The sequence below is a fragment of the Macrobrachium nipponense genome, chromosome 1 (assembly GCF_015104395.2).
Source record: "Macrobrachium nipponense isolate FS-2020 chromosome 1, ASM1510439v2, whole genome shotgun sequence".
NCBI classification, from domain to species: Eukaryota; Metazoa; Arthropoda; class Malacostraca; order Decapoda; family Palaemonidae; genus Macrobrachium; species Macrobrachium nipponense.
In genome coordinates, this window is record NC_087200.1 from 136834138 (window position 1) to 136857024 (window position 22887).

Genomic DNA, 22887 nt, shown 5'->3' on the forward strand with positions numbered 1-22887 from the left:
ATTTATGTCTTTCCTCCAGTGAATCTTCTCCTGAAGGTACTGAACAAACTCAGGACGTTCAAGGGTCAAGTAGCTCTAGTAGCCCCAGACTGGCCGAAGAGCAACTGGTACCCTCTGATTCTGGAACTGGGTCTTCGTCCTCTTCGGATTCCCAATCCCAGGCTCTCCCAGTCAGTACAAACGAAGACTGTGTTCGCTTCCTCAGGAATTCTCAAAACATGATATTGTTATGATACAATAAAGTTTTATGCATACTTACCTGGCAGGTATATATATAGCTGTATTTTCTGAAGTCCGACAGAATTTAAAAAAACTTCCGACACACGCAGTGGTCGGCCAGGTGGTTAGTACCCATTCCCGCCGCTGGGAGGCGGGTATCAGGAACCATTCCCATTTTCTATTCATAATTTTTATTTCCACTGTCCCCTGAGGGGAGGTGGGTGGGTACTTGAATATATATATATATCTGCCAGTTAAGTATGAACAAACTTTATTGTATCATAACAATATCATTTTGCTCATGAACTTACCTGTCAGATATATATATATAGTTGAACCCCACCGTTGGAGGTGGGAAGGGACAGAATAGAGGATTTTGGGACACAAATGCATGCAGATGATTTACATCTTGGTTCCACCTGTTAAGCATAGCCGACTTCGTGATTACTGTCACCCAAGTCTGCTTTCTGCTTTACTAGAGTTGCCAGCGAGGGTAGAGACCTATAAAGCTGGTGCACTCCAGATGATCTGTCAACAGGGGCGTGACCACAATGTGACTAGACCATATTGACCATACCATGAGGGCTAAGAAGTAAAATAAATATATATATATAATTATATATATCACCACCTGACCAACCTAGCCAAAGTTAATGTGTTAACTAAGGCTTCAGAGTTAAGAAGTCGCCGTTGTCAGCGACTCCACAACTAAATTAAGAGCTCTTCCTAACCATTTTCTACAGGATAGGAGATGAGTAGTACTTCTTGCCCCCAAGATTGTGTCTGCAGACACGTATGGCCCTAGCGAGCAGCAGATCTCATATGCCATCTTCACATCTCGCAGGGAGTGTGAAGTGAACCCAGAGTTGCTTCGCTAAAATATGGTACTCAGGAGTGCTGAGTGCCATGCTCTGTTTGAATGCTTCCGAGGCCGCGCCCTCACCTCGTGAGCATTCAGATAAAAAAGATTTTCAAATCTTTTTTTTGAAAGAACTCCTTAACCCTAAAACCAGGGTGTACTTCGATATGGGCAAGTCTGGTCTTTTTCGGAACACTGCAGATTGCTCGACTGACTTCGACTTTCTTGATTTTAAGTAGATAAAACTTGAGAGACCTGACAGGGCACAGGACTCTCTCTGGCTCCTCCCCACTAACTTGTGCCATCCTTGCTTCCAAGATCCTGGCCCAAGGACAAAAAGGGTTTCCATTCTTAGGCCATAACGAAAGGCTTAGAGAGCACACCTCCTTGTGTTCTCTAAAGCCAAAACAAAACTTGTGACGATGGCTTAAAATCTCACTAACCCTCTTTGTCGTATCTAGGGTGGTTAGAAGAAGGCCTTCCTGATCACATACAAGAAGTTTAACAGGCAGGAGAGGTTCGAATGCTTTGACATCAAGAACTTCAGACTACGTCTGTACTAAAGTCAGGTGAACGACCAGTTTGACGAATCAAGGACAGCAAGGCTGTACCCTGAAGACCAAAAGGCACTATTCTTAGCTGAAGGATGAGTGTCTGGACTGCCTGGGCGATTCAATCTAAGCAAACCTTGGGGTGTATCAACGCAACCCAACGTCGTCCGCAATCAACTTCGTCAATAAGAAACTCAGGGCTACTATATGTCGCCTGATCTCGCACGAGTGTCTGACTCCGAGAAAACAGGTCGAGACAAAAAGTAGAGATGGTGAGCTAGAATCGAGATTCCACAGACCTCAATGATCGTGAAGGTCTTTGTTGTTTGACAGATGCAAATCTGTCAAACAACATTCTCTGTTGTCTGTTCGCACTGGCAGAATTTTCAAACTCTCGGCAACCGCTAGACCACTGGTAGTTCAGGTGATCTCCCCCACGTTCCCGTGGCGTTGGTACTTGGAACTAGTATTCCCTAGTATTCCCGTTTTCCTCAGATTTTCTCTGAACCCTGTCTCCTGAGGGGAGGAGGGTGGGAATTTAATTATATATACCTGCCAGGTAAAGTATGCATAAAACTTTATTGTATCATAACAATATCATTTTATGCATGACACTTACCTGGCAGGTATATATAGCTGATTGACACATTTGGAGGTGGGTCACAGACAGCAATATCGTCATAATTCAAAAATTAACTGATTTTTTAAATTATTTATTAGTTCCTTACCTGCTAAGGTAGCTGACTTCGTAGTCCTGCCTCTTAGCCTGCTAAACCTTAGTAGCTTCTCAACTAGGATGTGACCTGTTTGTTGAGAAAGCTAACAACAAGGGTCAGACAACTGGACGTGACCAATTTGTTGACAGGAAACCCTAGCCCTCTCTTACCAGGGGCATTCATGCTAGGATAAGTTAGACCACCTGAACCACACACAAAGCTAACGTAACACATTACACTTCACATACTGAAGAGGAAATAACCCTCTCAGACAACCATAAAAAGAACACCACTTAATTAAAATACCTAGCATGTTAGTAATCTATCGAGACGATTTGTACGGACTTTTGCAATCCTGTAACGAACCTCTAGATGATCGTTACATTCTACGCCTGTTGTTATAATAGGCTCTTTCTCGTAAACTCGAGCAGGGACCGAGAGAAGATACTTCTTAAGATATGAGAGAGCTGTGGAATATCAGAGTTGATGCGGACGCCACTGGTTCCAAAAAACTCGTATTTCGAGGACTGGAGGGACGACCGAATTGCATTTACTTCTTTCAGATTAAGATCCAGGACATCTGAAACACTATCCAGATGTCCGGCACCTCCTTTCTATCATGACGCACTGAGAGATGTTCAGAATAATTCCTAGATCTTGAATAATATTTCAGTTTCCGGTAGTAAAAAACTGTGGTCTGAATTGCAGTCTATTCGGGGAAACAAACTTCTTCAGGAAGGAAATGGTCCCCAGCAAGCTCATCCATATCCTCCACCCCGAGTATGCTTACTTCCCTATAAAGCTGCGCTTTGCCTAAGCAGGAGAGCATATAAAAGTGCAATGTTGCGGTAGACTCGTAGTTCTATACCGTGCGGTAACGAGCACCGAAAGGATTAAGAGATAACTCTGTTGAACATAGTAAGGCAAAACTAATGCAACGTTTATTCATTCACGTAAGAAATCCCCTCAATCTTAGGCTAAAAGTCCGTGATTGTAGGACAGAGATACAGTTAGTCAGTCAATCCCGCAGGAGAGCGTAACCGCCAGCAGAGATACGGTTAGTCATTCAACCCCGCAGGAGAGAGAGACGTAACCCTACCGCCGGATTGACCCCCTGCACGATCTGTTACTGGCTCGGTTGGAAGTTTGGAACTTGGACAGTCAGACACAGCAGCAGCCAGCAGCTTACGAACGTCGTCTCTTAACTTTATGTCTGGGTTGCCAGCTACCGCCCTATTCTACGAAGAAATAGGTCCGTTATTTTTGAACAAAAAGAGACTCTCAAGCTGGTATATTTAAGCGAAACAGAAAACGCTAAATATATAGATGCGTTTGTGTCGTCAGAACACTACCATACAACGGTAAAAGATAAATCGGAAACTCCTGGAAGGCTGCAGGGAGTGACGATTAAATGTCCTTAAAATAGTAGACAATAGACCTCTCGGTTGCCATCCGAAGAGGTAACTACAGCAAGCGTGTATGACTTGAACCAACCAGTAGTAAAATAACGCAAGGCAAAAAAATTTTATTATATCACAATAAAGTTTGTTCATACTTACCTGGCAGACATATATATAGCTGAATTCGGAAATACAGCTACATACATAATCTGACAGGCAAGTTTCATGAACAAAACTTAAGAGAATCGAAGCAGACAGCTCAAGCTTCTTAAGATACTGGACATAAGCGTTCATTGACTAGTCTAACAGTCTATTTCTTGTACGAGTCTGCGAATGAGGAAGGAGAGCTCTTCCGAACCTTGTCCTTATTCGCTTACGCAATATCAAGTTAATGAGATGTTGTCAATGAGAACTAACCCATTAAACGGTACAGAGAGATATTTTTGTCAATGAGGGGAGACCCACTTACTTGACAAAACGATAGTATATTGTCAATGGGGGAAAGTCACTGAATTGACAAAACGTAATCCAGGAAGTCGAGCCTTTTATTTTTCGATTCCCGTCTCAAACAAGGAAGGGACAAGAATCCTGTTAAGAGACTGGGCTTACGGTAGGTAGAACGACGATGCTCAATCGGCATGGAAGTCTCGACTAGAAACTAACAAATCTATCATCTGAAAAACCCTTTCAGATGGTCTAAAAAGCTTTAAATTTATTGGCAGTATGGCAAAGGAAGTCCTGTCTTGCGCTTTCCTGAAGAGCGTCCTTTTGATAGTGCCTTTGCAAGAATCCTACTGAACGTTGCCGAAAATCCTGACGTTCAGGACGTCGAGCCTTTACATAACCCGTAACTGTCTTATCTCAAGTCTTGACTGAGGTAGAGAAAACGAGATCTTCCTTGAGCTTTCCTTAACTCCATCCACCTTTGCGAAAAGCAATATAATATTTGACAGAGACCTCTTGATTCACGAAACCCGAGGTCTTGCTGGGTTTCGAAGACGAAGTTCTGTTCACTTTCTTGAGGCTCAAATCTTAAACAAGAGCTTGAAGAGGTTCAACAGAAACATTCTGGTGCGCGCTCGGCGTCCACTGGCGAGGACGCTCGGCGTCCTGGTGCGCGCTCGGCGTCCACTGGCGAGGACGCTCGGCGTCCTGGTGCTTGCGCTCGGCGGCCACTGGCGAGGACGCTCGGCATCCACTGGTGAGTGCGTCCATCCGAGCGTCCTGTTCAAGCCGATCGTCCAAATAAGCGTGCAGAAAAGCGTCACGCTCCTGACAGGCGTCAAAACAAGCGAGAGAAACTGCCTTCTTTTTCCTATTTCTTGGTGGAAAGAAGTACACGTGATCAGGCAACTTTCGCCTTCTTACTTCTCACTGAAACACATAACGAGGGAGAAGGGACGTGAAGCGTCCTCTTCTATAAAGCTTCTTAGAGGGCCGCGAGTCCTTCCGAGAGCTCCAACCCTTGTGCGGGGAGGACTCGGAGGACGAGAAGCAATCCTTCAGGATTCGTGCATGTGCACGCACTTTGGCAGTCTGGGGATTTTCATCAGTAAACTGGCCGAGGCACGCCAGATCGGTGGGGTTCCTGTAACCCTCCTTCGGCTTTCGACATGCCCTCTCCCTTGGTTCTGGGAGTTCGACAGAGGTCTAGACCTAGAGGCGTTATAAGGCCGATCTGACGCACCCCTCCATACACAAGGGGCACTGTCACTGCACTTAGCCACTTCACTATGCTCTCTAAAGCAAGCACTTTCGATTCTAAGTTACGAACTCTAAATAGTATAAGAGAAAGGGCAATAACCTCTACAGACACTGTTTTAGGGCCCGAAGGCAACATTACAGGGTTAGGCGTAACAAAAACAGAAGTAGAACTCTTCACAACAATGAAGGAGAGCGATCACCTCTCGCAGACATAGTCATAACCCGTAGGCCAACTACAGCGTTAGGCAAAATAAAGTCTACCGGAAGGTTAGCAGTATCACTACCCTGACTTTCGTAATTGATTAATTGCGTACATACGAATCATACTTTTTCCTTACGGAAATAGACATGTTTACTGATTAATTGCACCCCAAGTGCGGAACTACCGAAGCTTTCGGTAGCCACACCCTATCTTTGCAGACAACACCCTCTGAAACTAGCCTAACTAGATTCAGATATCTTATGCAAAAATGAATCAAATTCAAATCAATTTAAGATAGCGTATGCCTAGCCACAAATCCAAGTAAATAAATTAAAAGACAATTAGGATACTTAGCGGCAAATGAAGTTTCCAAAATCCTAAGCCGGAGGTACTGAAAACAGGTGTTTTCAGTACCGGCGACAGAAAATTTATGAATAGAAAATGGGAATGGTTCCTGATACCAGCCTCCCAGCGGCGGGAATGGGTACTAACCACCTGGCCGACCACTGCGTGTGTCGGAAGTTTTTTTAAATTCTGTCGGACTTCAGAAAATACAGCTATATATATACCTGCCAGGTAAGTGTCATGCATAAAACCTAACTTTATGGACTTCATGAAGTTTGCGGCTAAAAGAGATGCAGATATCGATCCACGAAATATTCTTTTCTTGGAATCTGATAAAAGAGATTCAACTTTGAGACAGTATGATGCTGCAGTCAAAAAGTTGGCAATCTTCCTGAGAGAATCAGACATTAGAATCATGACATTCAATTCAGCTATATCCTTTTTCAGATCTTTATTCGAAAAAGGCTTAGCAGCTACCACTATTACGACAAACAAGTCAGCCTTGAAGAAGATTTTTCAACTCGGTTTCAACATAGACTTGACAGATTCTTACTTCTCGTCTATTCCCAAGGCTTGTGCTAGACTTAGACCTTCAGTAAGGCCTATGTCAGTGTCGTGGTTCTTGAATGATGTTCTAAAGCTGGCTTCAGAAACAGACAATACGACATGTTCATTTATAATGCTCTTAAGAAAAACTCTATTTTTATTAAGCTTGGCTTCAGGAGCTAGAATTTCAGAACTGTCGGCGTTATCCAGAGATCCGAATCATATAGAATTTCTTCCCTCAGGGGAAGTTCTACTTTCCCCGGATCGTAGCTTTTTAGCAAAGAATGAGGATCCTTTGTTGAGGTGGGAACCGTGGAAGGTTATACCCCTTCCGCAAGATGTTTCTCTTTGTCCAGTATCGACCTTACGAGCCTTTCTGTCCAGGACATCCTCATCCTCTTCGGGTCCTCTCTTTAGGAGAGAAAAAGGTGGTACTTTATCAATTAAAGGTATCAGGCAACAGATCCTGTACTTTATTAAACAAGCCAACCCTGATTCCTTCCCTAAAGCTCATGATCAGTCCAGGCAGTTGCCACCTCAATTAACTATTTCCAACACATGAATTTTGATGAGTTGAAAAAGTATACTGGATGGAAATCGCCGACAGTATTTAAGCGTCATTACTTAAAGTCCTTGGAATCTCTGAAATTTTCAGCAGTTGCGGCGGGTAACATAGTTTCCCCCGACTCTGCTAATCTTAAGTTGAAGATCCAGAGCTCCTTTCTACCTATCTCAGTCAACAGTTTGTCTATACCTACCATGTTCATCTACGTCTACCTTGAGTCTTAGCTGCTCTTGTGATGGTACAGTGGGTGTCCCTTATTTTTTTTGCTAGGGTCACCCACAATTGATTGTATATAATGATCTCTATGATGTGGTCCCCTTATTTTTATGCTAGGGTGACACATCTCCATTTACAATGGTTATGGGTTTTGGCTATTAAGATCTATAAATTTATTTACTATATAACATATATAAATTTATTTACTATATTGTATTCTTTAAGTTCAGAATCATTTTATTTATTATAATTGCTTTATTTACTATTGTATGTAATAAGTATACACAGATGTTAAGTTCAACATATATTCCATGTAAGCCCTGTACATATATTGAACTTAAGCTAATCTTAAGTATTATTTTTCTAAATTGTATAAACAATTGTGTATATATATATTTTCTTGCAATTATAATAATCTATTTTATTTTAAGTTTTATTGAGACCTTATTTATTTTCATTTACAATCTTGTGCTAATTCTCTGGTACGATTTCGCGCAGCGACACGAACTGAGCCCAGAAAAGGGATTTTGACGTAAGGAAAAATCTATTTCTGGGCGATTGGTTCGTGTCGCCCAGCGAAATCCCACCCTACCCATCCCTGCGCTCAAGATTGTCTGCTAACTTCAGGATGGCTACCAGAGGCGCAGCAGTCGGTAGCGTGGGGTGGAGTAGTAGTAGTTGCTGCCCATTCTGTGGGTCGGCTCCCCTCTTGTGGGGGTTTTGTCGTAGGAGATTTCTATTGGTAAGAGGTTCGTGGTAGTGGTCTCACTCGCCCTAGTGTTCATACCGACGCCCTCTTGGAGGGTGAGCGAGTCAGTTATACTGACCTTTTTCTTTATTTTATTTATTCTCTGGTATTTGTTAGTTCATTTACCTTAGAAATAATGGATTAAAGGGATATTTCGCTGGGCGACACGAACCAATCGCCCAGAAATAGATTTTTCCTTACGTCAAAATCCCTTTTTTACGTCCGAGCATTACGAGTTCATGCATCATATTGTAATAATATTTTCTCTGTGTTGCTTTGATCGTTTTACAATTTGTTATATACCAAGATCATCGCAATTTAGTGTAAAATACAACGAAAAAATAATTAACTCATTAGCTTCAACCGTTTTGCTCACAGCAAATTTTGTATACAATTATATATGCAATTTTTTTGCGCTGTCATATATTCCAATATTTATATATGATAATGATATTTTTTTCATTTCTGATGGTTGCATACTAAACTTCAGGCAATGACAAAAAAAGGAGCCACAAATGAACTCTTAATCTTGAAAATTAAGCGTGCTGTGATTTTTTTAAAAAACTTTTTTTCCGCTTCAGCGCTCACTCATGAACGCCGCCGGCATATGGGAGACACTTTCGGAAATAACGGCTCGGCATTTAAGGGTTAATGGTATACGATTGCAGCCATGGATGAGATGGATTCTCATTCTTTGCCAGAAAACCCAGGAGAGAACAAATCGCATTCCCAATGGAAAAGTCTCTTGTCCAAAGCATGAACTTCACTTACTCTTTTCACCAGACTAAGAGCCATGAGAGTCTTCTTAGCCAAATCTCTCACAGAAGACAATTTCATCGGTTCAAAGCGTGGGCTTGAAAGCCCCTTGAGGACGACATCCAGATTCCACGGACACGATCATTGCTCCTTGACTTTGGATGTGTTGAAGGACCTCACAAGATCAGACAGGTCTTGATTCCTTGAGAAATTCAAGCCTTTGTGCCTAACTATAGAGCTGAGCATAGCTCTGTACCCCTTGATAGTAGAAGACAAATCTTTACTATTACTTACTATTTCTCTGTGTTGCTTTGATCATTTTACAATTTGTTATATACCAAGATCATCGCAATTTAGTGTAAAATAAAATGAAAAAATAATTAACTCATTAGCTTTAACAGTTTTGCTCACAGCGAATTTTGTATACAATTATATATATAATTTTTTTTTGCGCTGTCATATATTCCAATATTTATATATGATAATGATATTTTTTTCATTTCTGATGGTTGCATACTAAACTTCAGGCATTGACAAAAAATGGAGCCAAAAATGAACTCTTAACCCCCAAAAGACGAGGAGCCACTTTTCTGGCTTTCCAACTCCCGACGCTGAGCCACTTTAGTGGCCCGATTTGAACCGTGCGCCAATACTTTCAGAGACAGATTTCTTACACCAGTACCGTGCTCTCTGATGCCATATCAATACTTCAGTGTCATTGGCTAAATGTTATTACATCACAATGACATCATTAGAATCCCGTTACTTAATTGGTTAAAAGGTTTATGATGTGGAAAAAAGCAAAAATTCCCAGGGAAAACTTCAGTCTCGGCGTTGGTTTTGAGTGTTTCGTAACGGGCTCTCGATAACTATTATCTTTTATCATTATTTTTGTAATTATTACAGGTTAATATGGGATAAAGACATAATAGAATGATAATATAAGTTTTAAGTGATAACAGGAATTACTAGTAATGGAATAATTCGTATACCGTATAAGTGAATTCGTAGCAAAAGCTAATATTTTTTTGAATGAACATTGAGATATCATGGTTGGCGTCTTGGTTTCAAATGATAATCTTTATCATAATTCTTATTTTTCGTAATTATTGCATGCTGATATTGGATAAAAACAAGATATAGAGAAAATGGAGTTAATACGAGCTGTAAGTTATGTAAATACATCACATATCAGTAGTTGCAAAATGTTTTTATTTTATTTATTTTAGGTTGAAAGTTATGGCGTCCCCTTCAGTTTCAAATGAAATCACTGACATTTCATTTTATGAAACAAGTGATGAGGAACTTTCAGATTCTGATGATACTGATAGTGAAATGGAAAGCGACAGTGATGAGGATGACGGATCATCTTCAGAAAGTGAAACAAATACATGTGCATCAGGTGGTGTGTGGGCGTGCCTCATTGGTGAGGATGCTGGCCCTATTCCAGTGCCATTTAGTGCCACCCCAGGACCTATGCATTCTCCACATGCCGACGCCCCCCCAATTGCTTATTTCAATTTATTTTTTCCCGATTCCTTTATGCAGACTGTAGTCAATGAAATAAATAGGTACAGTGATTCATTTGTATCTAATAAGAGGGAGTATTTGCAGTGCCATCCATGATAAGCCGTTCATAATTGGATTACAGATGGGCACACTAACATCAAAGAAATGAGAGCTTTTATTGGCATAGCTCAAAATATGGGAATTGTGAGATTACCAAAGATAAACGATTACTGGGACACTTGCCATAAAACAAACTCCCAAACTTGGTTTCGGGAACATTTTGCCAGATACAGGTTCAAACTGCTCTTGAAATTTTTGCACTTTGCAAACAATGAAGAAATGCCTGCCCAAGACTCTCAAGATTATGATCTGCTTTATAAGATCAAACCAGTTATTGATCATTTTGCACATGTCTTCAAGACATTTTCATCCCTCGCAAAACATTGCCATAGATGAAAGTATGGTAGGTTTTAGAGGGCGCACACCTCATCTTCGACAGTACATGCCGCAAAAAAGGCATGCAAGTTTTGGTGTCAAGCTGTGGTGCCTTTGTGATACCAAAACTGGTTATACTCATACCTTTGAGGTGTATAAGGGGGTCAGGCAGGAAGATAGGAGTGGTGAGGGTTTCACTTACAATTTAGTGATGCGTTTGATGAGGCAGGCTGACCTTTTATATCAAAGTTACCATCTAGGACTTGATAATTATTTTACCTCTCCCCAGCTATTACAGGACCTGTACAACATGAAAACTACTGCTACTGGTACAGTAAGAAAAAGTAGGAAGGGGCTTCCAAAGAATTGCGTAATGCCTCCTTGGCAAACCAGAAAGTGTGTGAAAGGAGGAAGGGACCTCTTTTGTGTTGTTGCATTCAAGGATGGTACAAAAAAAAAAAAAAAAAAACCAACCAATTTTTCTTTCAACAAAATCAAAGGGGGGTTATTCTGACTATACAAATAGCAGGAGTAAGGTGGAACAAAACCCAATGTTGTCATTGATTATAACAAATGTATGGGGGGCGTCGACCCCAAAGACTCAAAGCTGTACAAGTATTTGGCTGAGAGGCGTACAGTCAAATGGACAACAAAGGTGGCCTTTGCTCTTTTTGGGACTGCTGTTCTAAACAGTTATATACTGTACATAAAGCATACAAGCTCCCAGAACAGAATGCCACGAAAGCACTACATGCTTTCAATAATTGAGGCTTTGGTTGAGGACTATAGACCGAAAAGGCCATCACACAAAAGAAGGAGCAATGATGCCTTTCTTGATGTCCTGGTCCAACTGCATCTTCACTTCTGATTCCCAATGCTTTGGAACAAATGCTGGGGTGTGGCATGCATAGGGGGTTGCCCTTGGCAGTAGATGAATATGGTGCGGCTTACCCTCCATGACAGGGAGGGGCTCCCTTTATGTATTGAATGTCAATGACGAAAAATGGCGCAAGAGCCACTGCTCCAACTTTGGGACGTTCTCCTCTACTGGTGGGAAGGGTATGGAAAGGACCGGGACACAAGGCCAAGGTCCTTGCAAGCAGCCAATGAAAGAAAGAATGACCTCGCAGACTTGATGAAGTACACTTCTTGGACAGTTGTCCTGTTAACATATTGAATGCAAAGAGGGGCAGTTCCCATACACTCCAATCTAATGTTGGCAACGTCACGTAGGGCCCCGCAGCGTCGTGAAAGGGTAGGCCTTTCAACGAGGGTCGACAGCAGGGTGGGGCCTGCAACACACACTTGGGCCCCAGTGTCTACCACAGCCTGTACAGGGCTGCGACCGTTAGGCCTAGGGCTATGCACTGATGAAGACACTACCACTTGTATAGTAGGCTGCATACTGGGTTGTACCCCAGCAGTGACTGCCCCAAGTGTTACTGATGAAGCAGGGGCATCATTCACCATCTTCTTCTTGCTTCTGCAAAACAGTTTCAACTGGCAAATTTTTTGGCAGCTATGACAAACACTACTTCTCGCTGGACACAACACCTTTCTGGGCTCATGCCGCACTCCGCAGTTCCCAAACACACGAGCACTGATGGGAACCGAGGCCCTCTCATTACTCTTCATTGCTGCACACTCAGGGGGGCTGGGGTCTGTCTCCACATCGGCTGCACGTGGCTCTTGATGCCATGTGTCGTGCTGGGGCATGGATGCATCTTTGCGGGCTGCTTCGTATGTTGCACACACTGCCCTTAGGGCATCTACACTACAAACAGAATCACATGACCTGTAAAGGTCTCTTTTCAATATCTCATCCCTTAGACCTACCATATATTCAGACAAATCACAATGACATCTAGGGCACTGGAAGCCACAGTCCATGGCCTTTTGAGAGCACTTTGCAAAATATTCGCTAATGGACTCCTCACGCCTTGCATATACACAAAAAACTCAGGCCAATGCACAGCCTGGTTCGATGCACGCAGAACCATGGCCCCTATAGCATCCAAAGCCCCTTCTGGAGACAAGTTAGCCCACTGTAAATCACTATACCTGGCATCCAGCGTATGTTGCAACTCTGGGGTGCAATGAAGCCTGATGTGTTGAACTGCATCCGCTGGTTGAAGCTTATGTAGCCTAAGCCAATGTGTCATGGACCGTTTCCAAGTCCTGTAGGAGGCTGATGACATTTCCAAAGCACACTTCTCTGGTAGCGCCGGGGCCCTGGGGCCGCTCTGTAGATGCAAGCCACTCACCATTGTAGCCAAAGGTCGTTAAGGGCTTGCAATGCGCCTCGACCCTCGGCAACCACATGTTGCAGAGCTGGTGATCTTGACACCACTCCGACGGGGGTACTGTGGGCACCCCTGGAGGATCGTCGTGCCCTCCTTGCCGTGAAAGATGGTCTCCCTGGTGTAGACATGATTATTCTTTATGAATCCTACTCACTGCGCCATATAGGAAACAGAAGGAACCCGTGTGTCACTAGAGTGCTTTATTACACGTCCAGTCTATACAGAGGCGTGACTGCAAGTGAGTTGCAGACACGCGGGCTACATTGGCGCCAATCGCGCTGCCCTCTCGGCAACAGACATTACACAAGTTCAACCATCCTACATTTACATACAAGATATGTGAGACGTCGAATAAACTGCCACCAGAAGTTGTAAACAGCAACAGTGTGGAAGAGTTTAAAAGAAAGCTAGAGAAAATCATTAGGACACTGAATGCACAGTAAAACCTGCTCCTACAGATAAGTGAGCATATAATGTCTCCTCGGATAGACAAACAAGTCTTTGAGACATCCTAATCCTTGTAACTCCTTGTAACACACTCTCTCTCTCTCTCTCTCTCTCTCTCTCTCTCGTGTTCAGCCTCTGACCACCAATTCTTGATTTGCTTTGAAGCAAATCTTTCTAACTGTCCTTTCACTTAGTTTCTCGTTGGACAAGTGGTTTTCGTGTTCAGCTACCAATCCAGTGGTATGAAGTTTGATTCTCGGCTCAGCCAACGTGGAATCAGAGGAATTTATTTCTGGTGATAGAAATACATTTCTCGTTATAGAGGAATTTATTTCTGGTGATAGAAATACATTTCTCGTTATAATGTGGTTCGGATCCCACAAAAAGCTGTAGGTCCTGTTGCTAAGTGACCAATTGGTTTTTAGCCATGTAAAAATATCTAATCCTTCGGGCCAGCCCTAGGAGAGCTGTTAATCAGCTCAGTGGTCTGGTAAAACTAAGAAATACTCAACTTAACTTGTCCTTTCACTTACTTTGGTGGCTTTGGCTGTCTGAGCAAGGGCTTGAGTGGGAGGTAACAGAGGTCTGCGGTTGGCCTTTTCATCTAAAAAGTACCGATTAACATTACATATATAAATTATTTCCTTAGCCTGACTGTCCAGGTGGGGGCAGCGAGAAGCTGGAGATGTTTCTTTTCAGGCTGAGGTGGCAACGGAGCACTAACCCAGCACAGAGGTGTTGTCATATCTCGGGAAAACATTGTTAATAACATTCATTTTCCCATCAAAAACTTAGTTATTCTTAAACATATGAAGTTTTATCATAAAATAGAGTAATTACCATATATTTTAGTTAGTATAAAAAATATCAGAGACATTTCTTCATCACTATCGTGGCGTATTTAGAGAATAGTGGCAACTGTGCGGCGAATGCCTTAGCGGCCAAAAAGGCTGAGTCTGACTATGACTAAGCAAAGCCGAAGGCTAACTAGACCATGAATACTTCACCAAAAGGGAAGATCCAGTGAATTCAAAAAACAAGCTGCTTGTTATCAACACCTTGCCAGCAGAGAACAAATTGAGCTCGTGGTTGAGTTGTTCCTCTTTTACCCCGAAAATGGGCAGGGTCTGTCACAAACATAAAGAAAAGTCTATTGCCAATGCAGATTTCAAAATTTAAACTGCCGTCAAGTACAAACTCTTAGCTAAGTAATTACAAGGTAAGTTACGTATATAAAAATAACTGCTCTATGTACTTATAAATTAGCAATTTCAATGAATAGGATGAAGTGAGAGGCAAAGAGTATTAGTTTCTGCTTCCTACTGCTGTATTATACCACGAAAGCCAAGGAGAGGCTGAAAGTAAATACAAGAACGACAAAGGCTCCCTTGAAAATAGGTTTAGATCTACAATAAAAATCTTCTTTCATCTCTATGATGAAAATCTGAGTTGGCTGGTACCTAAAGATACACTATGACCTTGAATTATTCAGTGGTATAAAAATCTAACCAAGTGACTCACGTAAAAGAAAGTCTTGATCTAAGATATAGTTTCTTATATAATCATACTCCATTTCTCATTATCAACTGACTTAATGAGATATTTAAGATAAATGTAACCATCTCTCCAATAAAATTGATCATCATGACCATGAAACATTTTTACATGTATTTTTTTCTTCATGGGATTATATATAAAAAGATTTCTCTCTTCTGTCCTGTGCTCTGATGTAAGTGTCCATGCTTCTGCTGTTCAAAAAGGCACAGGCCTTATGAGTTATGTATCCAATGTATGAGTTTGCTCTTTCTACTACTGGGATATTTTTACTCATCAGTAGTCTACCTATCTCTCTCCATTTCATCCAAGCAGCAACTATTCTCTTACCTCTCTCTCAACTCCTGCTTCACAGTCCAGTGTCCCCAAAAGGTAAAAGAAAATTGAATATGTACCCAATTATATTGCAAATTACAAAATTACACTTACACACCAGATCATCATAAGCAAAAAGACACTGGAGTACATTACACCAAATTTTCCCACTTTGTGGGAGATGTACTGCAATGGTTCAATAATAAAAATTAATTTTCCGGACCTAATATATCCCCATTTCACAGAAAATAATCTGCCATCTCTTTTTATTCTATGGTTATTAAAATTACACCTACAAAAACAAAACTCCCTTGTTCTGCTTATCAAATCATCCTATAAAAGCTCATGAAACTGACAAAAATGCTGAACTACTCTGGATCCCTGATCATGTCAGTATTAAAAGACATGAAGATTCAGAAAACAACAGTTAAGTCTTTAATAGCTATTCATAATTCTAATAAATTACAGCAGATTCAAGTCATAGCAGCATTATGGCAGTCATTAGTACAAAAAGAAATGTACATGTAGTATTAACCCATCTGAGAATTAGACCTATATGTATGTACCACAGGATTACTCATGGCCACCCATCATGACCCAATTCCTGTCCATAGGCATTGTGCCTTTAAGAAGTGCCAATTGCAGAGTACCTGCAAACCCCATTTTAAATGCTTTCCTTTTTTAATTTTCATCTGTTCCCTATGGTCTCCTCCCACCTAGCTCTCCAAATTCTACAACCCTACAAGTCCCGAAATGTGGCAGAATGGTCTCGTTAAACTATTTCACAACAAGTATACCAATAATGTACACTGTTCAATAAAACCGAGCATACATAACTTTAGCTTTTGTATAGACATCCATATTCAACAATACTTCAGATTCCGTAATTTCTTTACCTCCAGTCCACAGACACTTAAATCAGCTCATAATAGTACATGTCATAATCCAATTAAAACCTACCTTCTTTGAGGTCCATAATCCAAAGAGTATCAAGGGCATCAACGAGAGTCAGACCCAGGTGCAGCCAGTCCTCTAGAGATCTTGAAATAGGCTTGAGGTGATCATGGCCCCATGCAAAGGCTTTGTAACCCCTCCAGGCATGCTTCATAGCAGATATTACAGCTTCTTGTCTGGCATTTTCTGGAGAGAAGAAATCTTTCAGCAAAAATCTTCAAATGTCACCTAGACATAACAGTAGATATTGAAATTCAAATGTTAAAAATTGACAAAGTTACCCTGCAGCACAGCATATTCTGCAAGTTTCATGTATCAGACAAATAACTTGGCTCTACAGAAAATCAAAACATTAATCAATGAGAAACACAAACCATAATACACCACATAATAAAATTCTATTATGCCTAATGCCATTTTAACATAACAGAAAGCTCTTGAATATATACTGTAACTTTTTAATTCAATGCCACTACTCTATCATTTTATCCACTATACAGCAATAATCAGCTTTTCTTATTTCTACTCACTGCCCCATTTACCAAAAATTTATCAAATTGCTGATTCTCTCTGATAGTAAAAGAACAAACTTAAAATTCATTCTTTAGACTAGTACTACTGCTTAGTCTAGCAAATGAAGGTCGCCTAAATAACTCCAAGTACAAGAACTATAAACTGCATGGAAAGCCCACTATGGCGACATTCTTAATAACTATCAAAGAAATGGACCACAAAATCTTAAGTAATGACAACCCAACTGTACTGCTTATGAAAAACCTAAAGTACTGTAACCCTAAAAAGCTGGTACAATGGACAATTTTGAAAAAAACCTACTTTTAACTGGTAGCTCAGGAGGAGGTATAATCTGATCGGCCCCTTTTTTCTCTTCTTCCTCAGGGTTTTGTGCATTATCTCTGGAATTCACAGAAATGATATTGTTAGTATACAATAAAGTTTTGTACATACTTACCCGGCAGATATATACTTAGCTTATGTCTCTGACGTCCCGACAGAATTCAAAACTCGCGGCACACGCTACAGGTAGGTCAGGTGATCACCCTCTCCCGCCGCTGGGTGGCGGGAATAGGAACCATTCCCGTTTTCAGACCAGATTTTTCTCTTACGCCTATCTCCTGAGGGGAGGATGGGTGGGCCATTCATCGTATATATCTGCCGGGTAAGTATGTACAAAACTTTATTGTATATCTGGTATCATAGCAATATTTTACTAGAAATAGTGCTAAAGGGGACACATTTCACTGGGCGACACGGCTTCCTCGCCCAGAAATAGATTTTTCCTACGTCAAAATCCCTTTTTTGTACATGCAACTTCCCCGGCAGATATATACTTAGCTGATTGACACCCTTGGTGGCGGGTAAGAGATAGTTACTCAATATAAATAACAATAAAAACAGGGAAACAACATCTGTTGTAGGTCATATATATAAACTTATTAAAACCTTGGTTCCTACCTTATTGGGCAGAAGACTTCATGATTACTGTCTATGAGTCTGCTTGCCTGAAGAGTTTCAGTGGGGATGAGACCTGACACTGATAGCTCTTCTGGATCGTGTCAATGGGGGCGAGCCCGCTTACTTGACAGAGCCTTGTCTTGGATCATACCAATGGGGGCTAGCCCACTTACATGGTAGAGCCTTCACCTTTGTCGTATCAACGGGGACTAACCCTCTTACATGACAGAGCCTAGGTCCAAATCACTAACAAGGAGCACGAAAACCAATCCCGACCACCTGACCACACTACATTTGTTAACACTACGATTTGAAAGGAGCATTCCCAAGACTCCTTCCAATCGACCATAAAAACACAACACCAAAAAACGTTTAAAAATACTAACTTAACTAACTATAAAGGATTAGGTTCAGCTCCTTGCCCCAGCAACGAATCCGCAGACACGAACGGTCCGAGAGAGAAGCACTTGTCATAAGTGACTCGCACGTCTCTTAAGTAATTTGATGCAAAAACCGAATTGCACCTCCAATAGGTGGATTCGACAAGAGTCTGTATCGACATATTCCTATGATACGCTAAAGAGGTAGCTACAGTTCTGACCTCATGTGCTTTGACTCTTAGAAGCCTTAAATGTTCCTCTTCACAGGAAGCATGCGCTTCTTTGATAACGTCTTTAATAAAATACGCTTGAGCATTCTTAGAAATCATCCTCTTAGGATTTCTTACGGAACACCAAAGGCTATCTACATTTCCACCAAGTAGCTTCTTCTCTCTAGGTAGAACTTGAGGATCCTGACTGGGCACAATGTCCTCTCTAAGTCTCTCCCTACCAAAGAGGACAGTCCCTTTTAATCTCAAAAGTCCTTGGCCATGGTTTAGAAGGATTTTCGTTCTTTGCTAAAAACAGGGGATTAAAGGAGCATACTGCAGAATCTTCCTTAAAGCCCACAGTTCCTTCTAAAGCCTGAAGTTCACTAACTCTCTTAGCAGAGGCTAGTGCAAAGAGAAAGAGAGACTTTCTAGTCAAGTCTCTGAATGAGGAATTTTGAGGAGGTTCGAATTTCTCGGACATTAAATATCTAAGGACCACATCCAGGTTCCAACTAGGTGGTCTTATAGTCTTGGACTTCGAGGTTTCAAAGGACCTTAACAAGTCATGCAGATCCTTGTCTTCCGAGATATTAAGGCCTCTATGTCTAAAAACAGATGAGAGCATGCTTTTATATCCCCTTATTGTGGTAACGGCCAGATTGCATTTCTCCCTCAAATAAAGGAGAAAATCCGCTATTTCATTTACAGAGGTACTGGAAGAGGATACTTTCTGGGACTTGGCCCATCTTCGGAACACCTCCCACTTCGACTGGTACACGCGAAGAGTTGAAGGTCTTCTGGCTCTAGCAATTGCCTTTGCAGCCTTGCGTGAAAACCCCCTCGCTCTGACGAGTCCTTCGACAGTCTGAAGGCTGTCAGACTGAGAGCGGGGAGGTTTTTGTGGTATCTGTCGAAGTGGGGCTGTCTGAGAAGATCCTTCCGCAGTGGAAGGGCCCTCGGGAAATCTATCATCCATTCCAGTACCTCTGTGTACCATTCTTGGGCTGGCCAGAATGGGGCGATGAGGGTCAGTTTGGCTCCCTCCGTCGAAACGAACTTCCTTACCACCTCTCCTATTATCTTGAAAGGAGGAAAAGCGTACCCGTCGATCCCCTTCCAATCCAGAAGGAGACCGTCCACTGCAACTGCCTTTGGATCTGAAATCGGAGGAGCAGTAGTTCTCCAACTTCGCATTCCAATTCGTTGCGAACAGGTCGATATTGGGTCTCCCCCAGAGGTCCCAAATCTCGTCGCACACTTCTGAATGCAGAGTCCATTCCGTGGAAAGGACCTGATCTCTTCTGCTCAGAAGATCTGCTCTCACGTTCTTTTCCCCCTGGATGAACCTGGTTAGAAGAGTTATTCGCTGTTCCTCGGTCCAAAGAAGAAGCTCCTTTGCTTTCTCGAACAGGGAGAAGGAGTGAGTCCCTCCCTGTTTCCTTATATAGGCTAGAGCTGTCGTGTTGTCCGAATTCACTTGCAACACGGAACCCAATACTTGAGGTTCGAAGTGAACGAGAGCTAGATGGACTGCTGCCAGTTCCTTCTTGTTGATATGCCAGGACACCTGTTCCCCATTCCAGGTGCCTGACACTTCTCTCGAGCCTAGAGTCGCTCCCCATCCTTTTTCCGAGGCGTCTGTGAATAACACTAGGCGAGGGCTCGACAACTGAAGGGAGAGCCCTTGATTCAATCTGTTTGGCTCTAACCACCAACTGAGGTCCTTTTTTATGCTCTTCGAGAGCTGAAAGGAGTCCGAAAGCTCTTGGTGCTTCTGATCCCATTTCTCTCTGAGGAAGAATTGTAGGGGTCTTAAGTGTAGCCTCCCTAGAGAAACGAACTGTTCCAACGAGGAAAGGGTCCCGAGAAGACTCATCCATTCCCTCGCGGAACATTGTTCTTCTCTAGGAAGGTCGTCACTTTCTGTAAACATCTCTCCTGTCGTTCCTTTGATGGATACACACGAAAACCCCGAGAATCCATCAGAATCCCCAGATAGACAATGCTTTGCTGGGGATTCATCTGGGACTTCCCGAGGTTTAGTAACAGTCCCAAGGACTGAACTAGATCCAGTGTTAATTTTAAGTCCTCCAGACATCGATCTTTTGATTGGGCCCTGATCAGCCAATCGTCGAGATACAACGAGATTCTTACTCCTTCGATATGAAGCCAATGAGCGACATTCCTCATAAGACCCGTGAACACCTGAGGGGCCGTGGCAGACCGAAGCATAGGGCTCGAAATTGAAAAACTTTGCCCTGTACCATGAATCTTAGGTACCTCCTGGACGAGGGATGGATAGGTACATGAAAATAGGCATCCTGAAAGTCCAGGGACACCATCCAATCCCCTGGACGAAGCGCTGCAAGAACGGAGGAAGTCGTCTCCATCGTGAACTTCGTTTTGACAACGAAGCGATTCAGGGCACTTACGTCCAGGACTGGTCTCCACTCTCCTGAGGCTTTTGGTACAAGAAAAAGACGGTTGTAGAACCCTGGAGATTGAAGGTCTTGAACCCTTTCTATCGCCTCTTTGTCCATCATTTCTTCTACTAGTTGAAGCAGGGCCTGGTTCTTTAAAGAATCTCGGTATCTTGCTGTTAACTCCCTTGGAGTTGTTGTTAAGGGAGGCTTCTCCCTGAAGGGGATAAGGTATCCTCTCTCGAGGATAGAGAGGGACCAGTTGTCCGCCCCTCTCTGAGCCCAGACATTCGCAAACTTCAGCAGTCTGGCTCCTACTGTAGTCTGGAGGACTACTTTCTCATTGTGGTTTAGGGAAGGGCTTACGTGCTGATCTTCCTCTCTTAACCGGTCTCCTACTCCTAAAAGAGGGTCTAGCCGTCGTTCTCCCTCGAAAGGGTTGCTGAAAAGCAGGCTTCTCTCTTTTAGCCAAAGGTACTGCTGGTTTTAGTCTTTTCGCCGACTGCGCAAGCAGATCCTGAGTAGCCTTTCCGGATAACGACTTAGATATATCTCTCACTGTCTCTTGTGGAAACAGGTGACTAGACAGGGGCGAATAAAGCAGAGAGGATCTCTGTAGAGGAGACACCGATTTCGTCAAAAAAGAACTGTAGACAGATCTCTTTTTAAGGACTGCCGATCCAAAGAGAGAAGCCACCTCCGTAGATCCATCCATCAAGGCCTTATCCAGGCAAGAAAGTACACTTGTTAAAACTTCCATCGAAACAAAGTCTGGATCCTGTGCTCTCTTAGCAAGGGCTCCCAAGGCCCAATCCATAAAATTAAAGACCTCAAGTGTGCGAAATAGACCCTTAAGTAAATGGTCCATTTTGCACATTCCCCATTAGGCCTTTGCCGAATGAAGAGAGCGTCTTCTAGACGAATCCACTAACGCTGAAAAATCAGCATCAGCTGAAGAAGGGAGGCCCAATCCCATTGGCTCTTTCGTGTCATACCAGACACCTGGCTTACCTGCCAACTTCGAAGGAGGGCAGGAAAAAAAAAAAACCGTCTTGCCCGCTTCTTTTTTAGAGAGGAGCCAGTTCTCCAAGCTCTTGATGGCTTTCTTCATCGAAAGGGTCGGATTCATTTTCACAAACGAAGAGGACTTGGAAAGCTTAGTGCTTGAAAGCAGTGATCCCGGCGAAGGAGGATCTGCAGGACGAAGAGAGTCACCGAACTCTTGAAGAAGCAGGGCTGCCAGTCTCTTGTAATCGGAGACGACCGCATCTACAGGAAGTTCCTCCTCAGATACCTCTTCAAAGGTAGCATTAGGAGAAGAATGCCTCTTCGGAGAAGGAGTCCTAGAAGGAGAAGCGCTCTTTTCCTTCGAAGGAAGTTTGGTAGAGGAAGGAAGACCACTCCCCAAAGAGATCCTATTGCCTGAAGAAACAGTTTCTACTGGAAGGGGCCTCGCAGAAGAAGAATGTCTGCTTCTTCTCAAAAGTTCTTGCTGCCTGAGAGGGGAAGAGCTTGCATCTTTACAGGAAACTCAATAAGGAGTAGGGCGAGAATCCCGTAACAGGCTCTTTTCAGGCTCTTGGCGCCTGTGAGGAGAGGCGCTAGCGTTACATCGGTAGCGTCTATCAGGCGCTACACGCCTTGGGGTAGAAAAACGTCTGCTCTCATCCTGGCTCCTGCCAGGAGAGGGGTTTACTTCCTTCCGAATGTTCTCGTAAGAAGGCAAACTCGTAACTCCTAAGGAAAGCCTAACAGGAGTAGAGCGTAGAGAACCCATCCTGCTCTTTTCAGGCTCCTGGCGTCTGCGTGGAGAGGCGCTAGCGTCCCGTTCTGGGCGTCTGGAAGGAGTAAAACGCCTGTTTGAAGAATACCTTCTAACTTCACGATGGCGCCTGCAAGGAGAGGCGCTAAAATCTCTCCGAGAACGTCTGGGGGGCGAGACTTCTTCTTCTCTCTCTCTCTGCGTCCCCGTGAATAACGGAGATTATCTTGTTCCTTAAGATAGCAAGGAGAGGCGCTTGTATCTCTCAGACAACGCCTATAAGGAGAAGAACATTC

General features: G+C 42.8%; 1 protein-coding gene across 4 annotated transcripts in view; it reads right to left on the reverse strand.

Annotated features, from left to right (window-relative positions):
* Positions 1 to 22887, reverse strand: part of LOC135219666 (endoplasmic reticulum mannosyl-oligosaccharide 1,2-alpha-mannosidase-like) — a 222109-nt gene that overhangs the window by 101879 nt on the left and 97343 nt on the right. For all 4 annotated transcript variants that reach the window (XM_064256613.1, XM_064256614.1, XM_064256616.1 and 1 more), the window contains exons 4-5: positions 17179 to 17258; positions 16351 to 16530 (exon numbers count right to left, since the gene is read on the reverse strand). In XM_064256613.1, coding sequence (XP_064112683.1) covers positions 16351 to 16530; positions 17179 to 17258 — 260 coding nt within the window. The remainder of the gene's footprint in view (positions 1 to 16350; positions 16531 to 17178; positions 17259 to 22887) is intronic.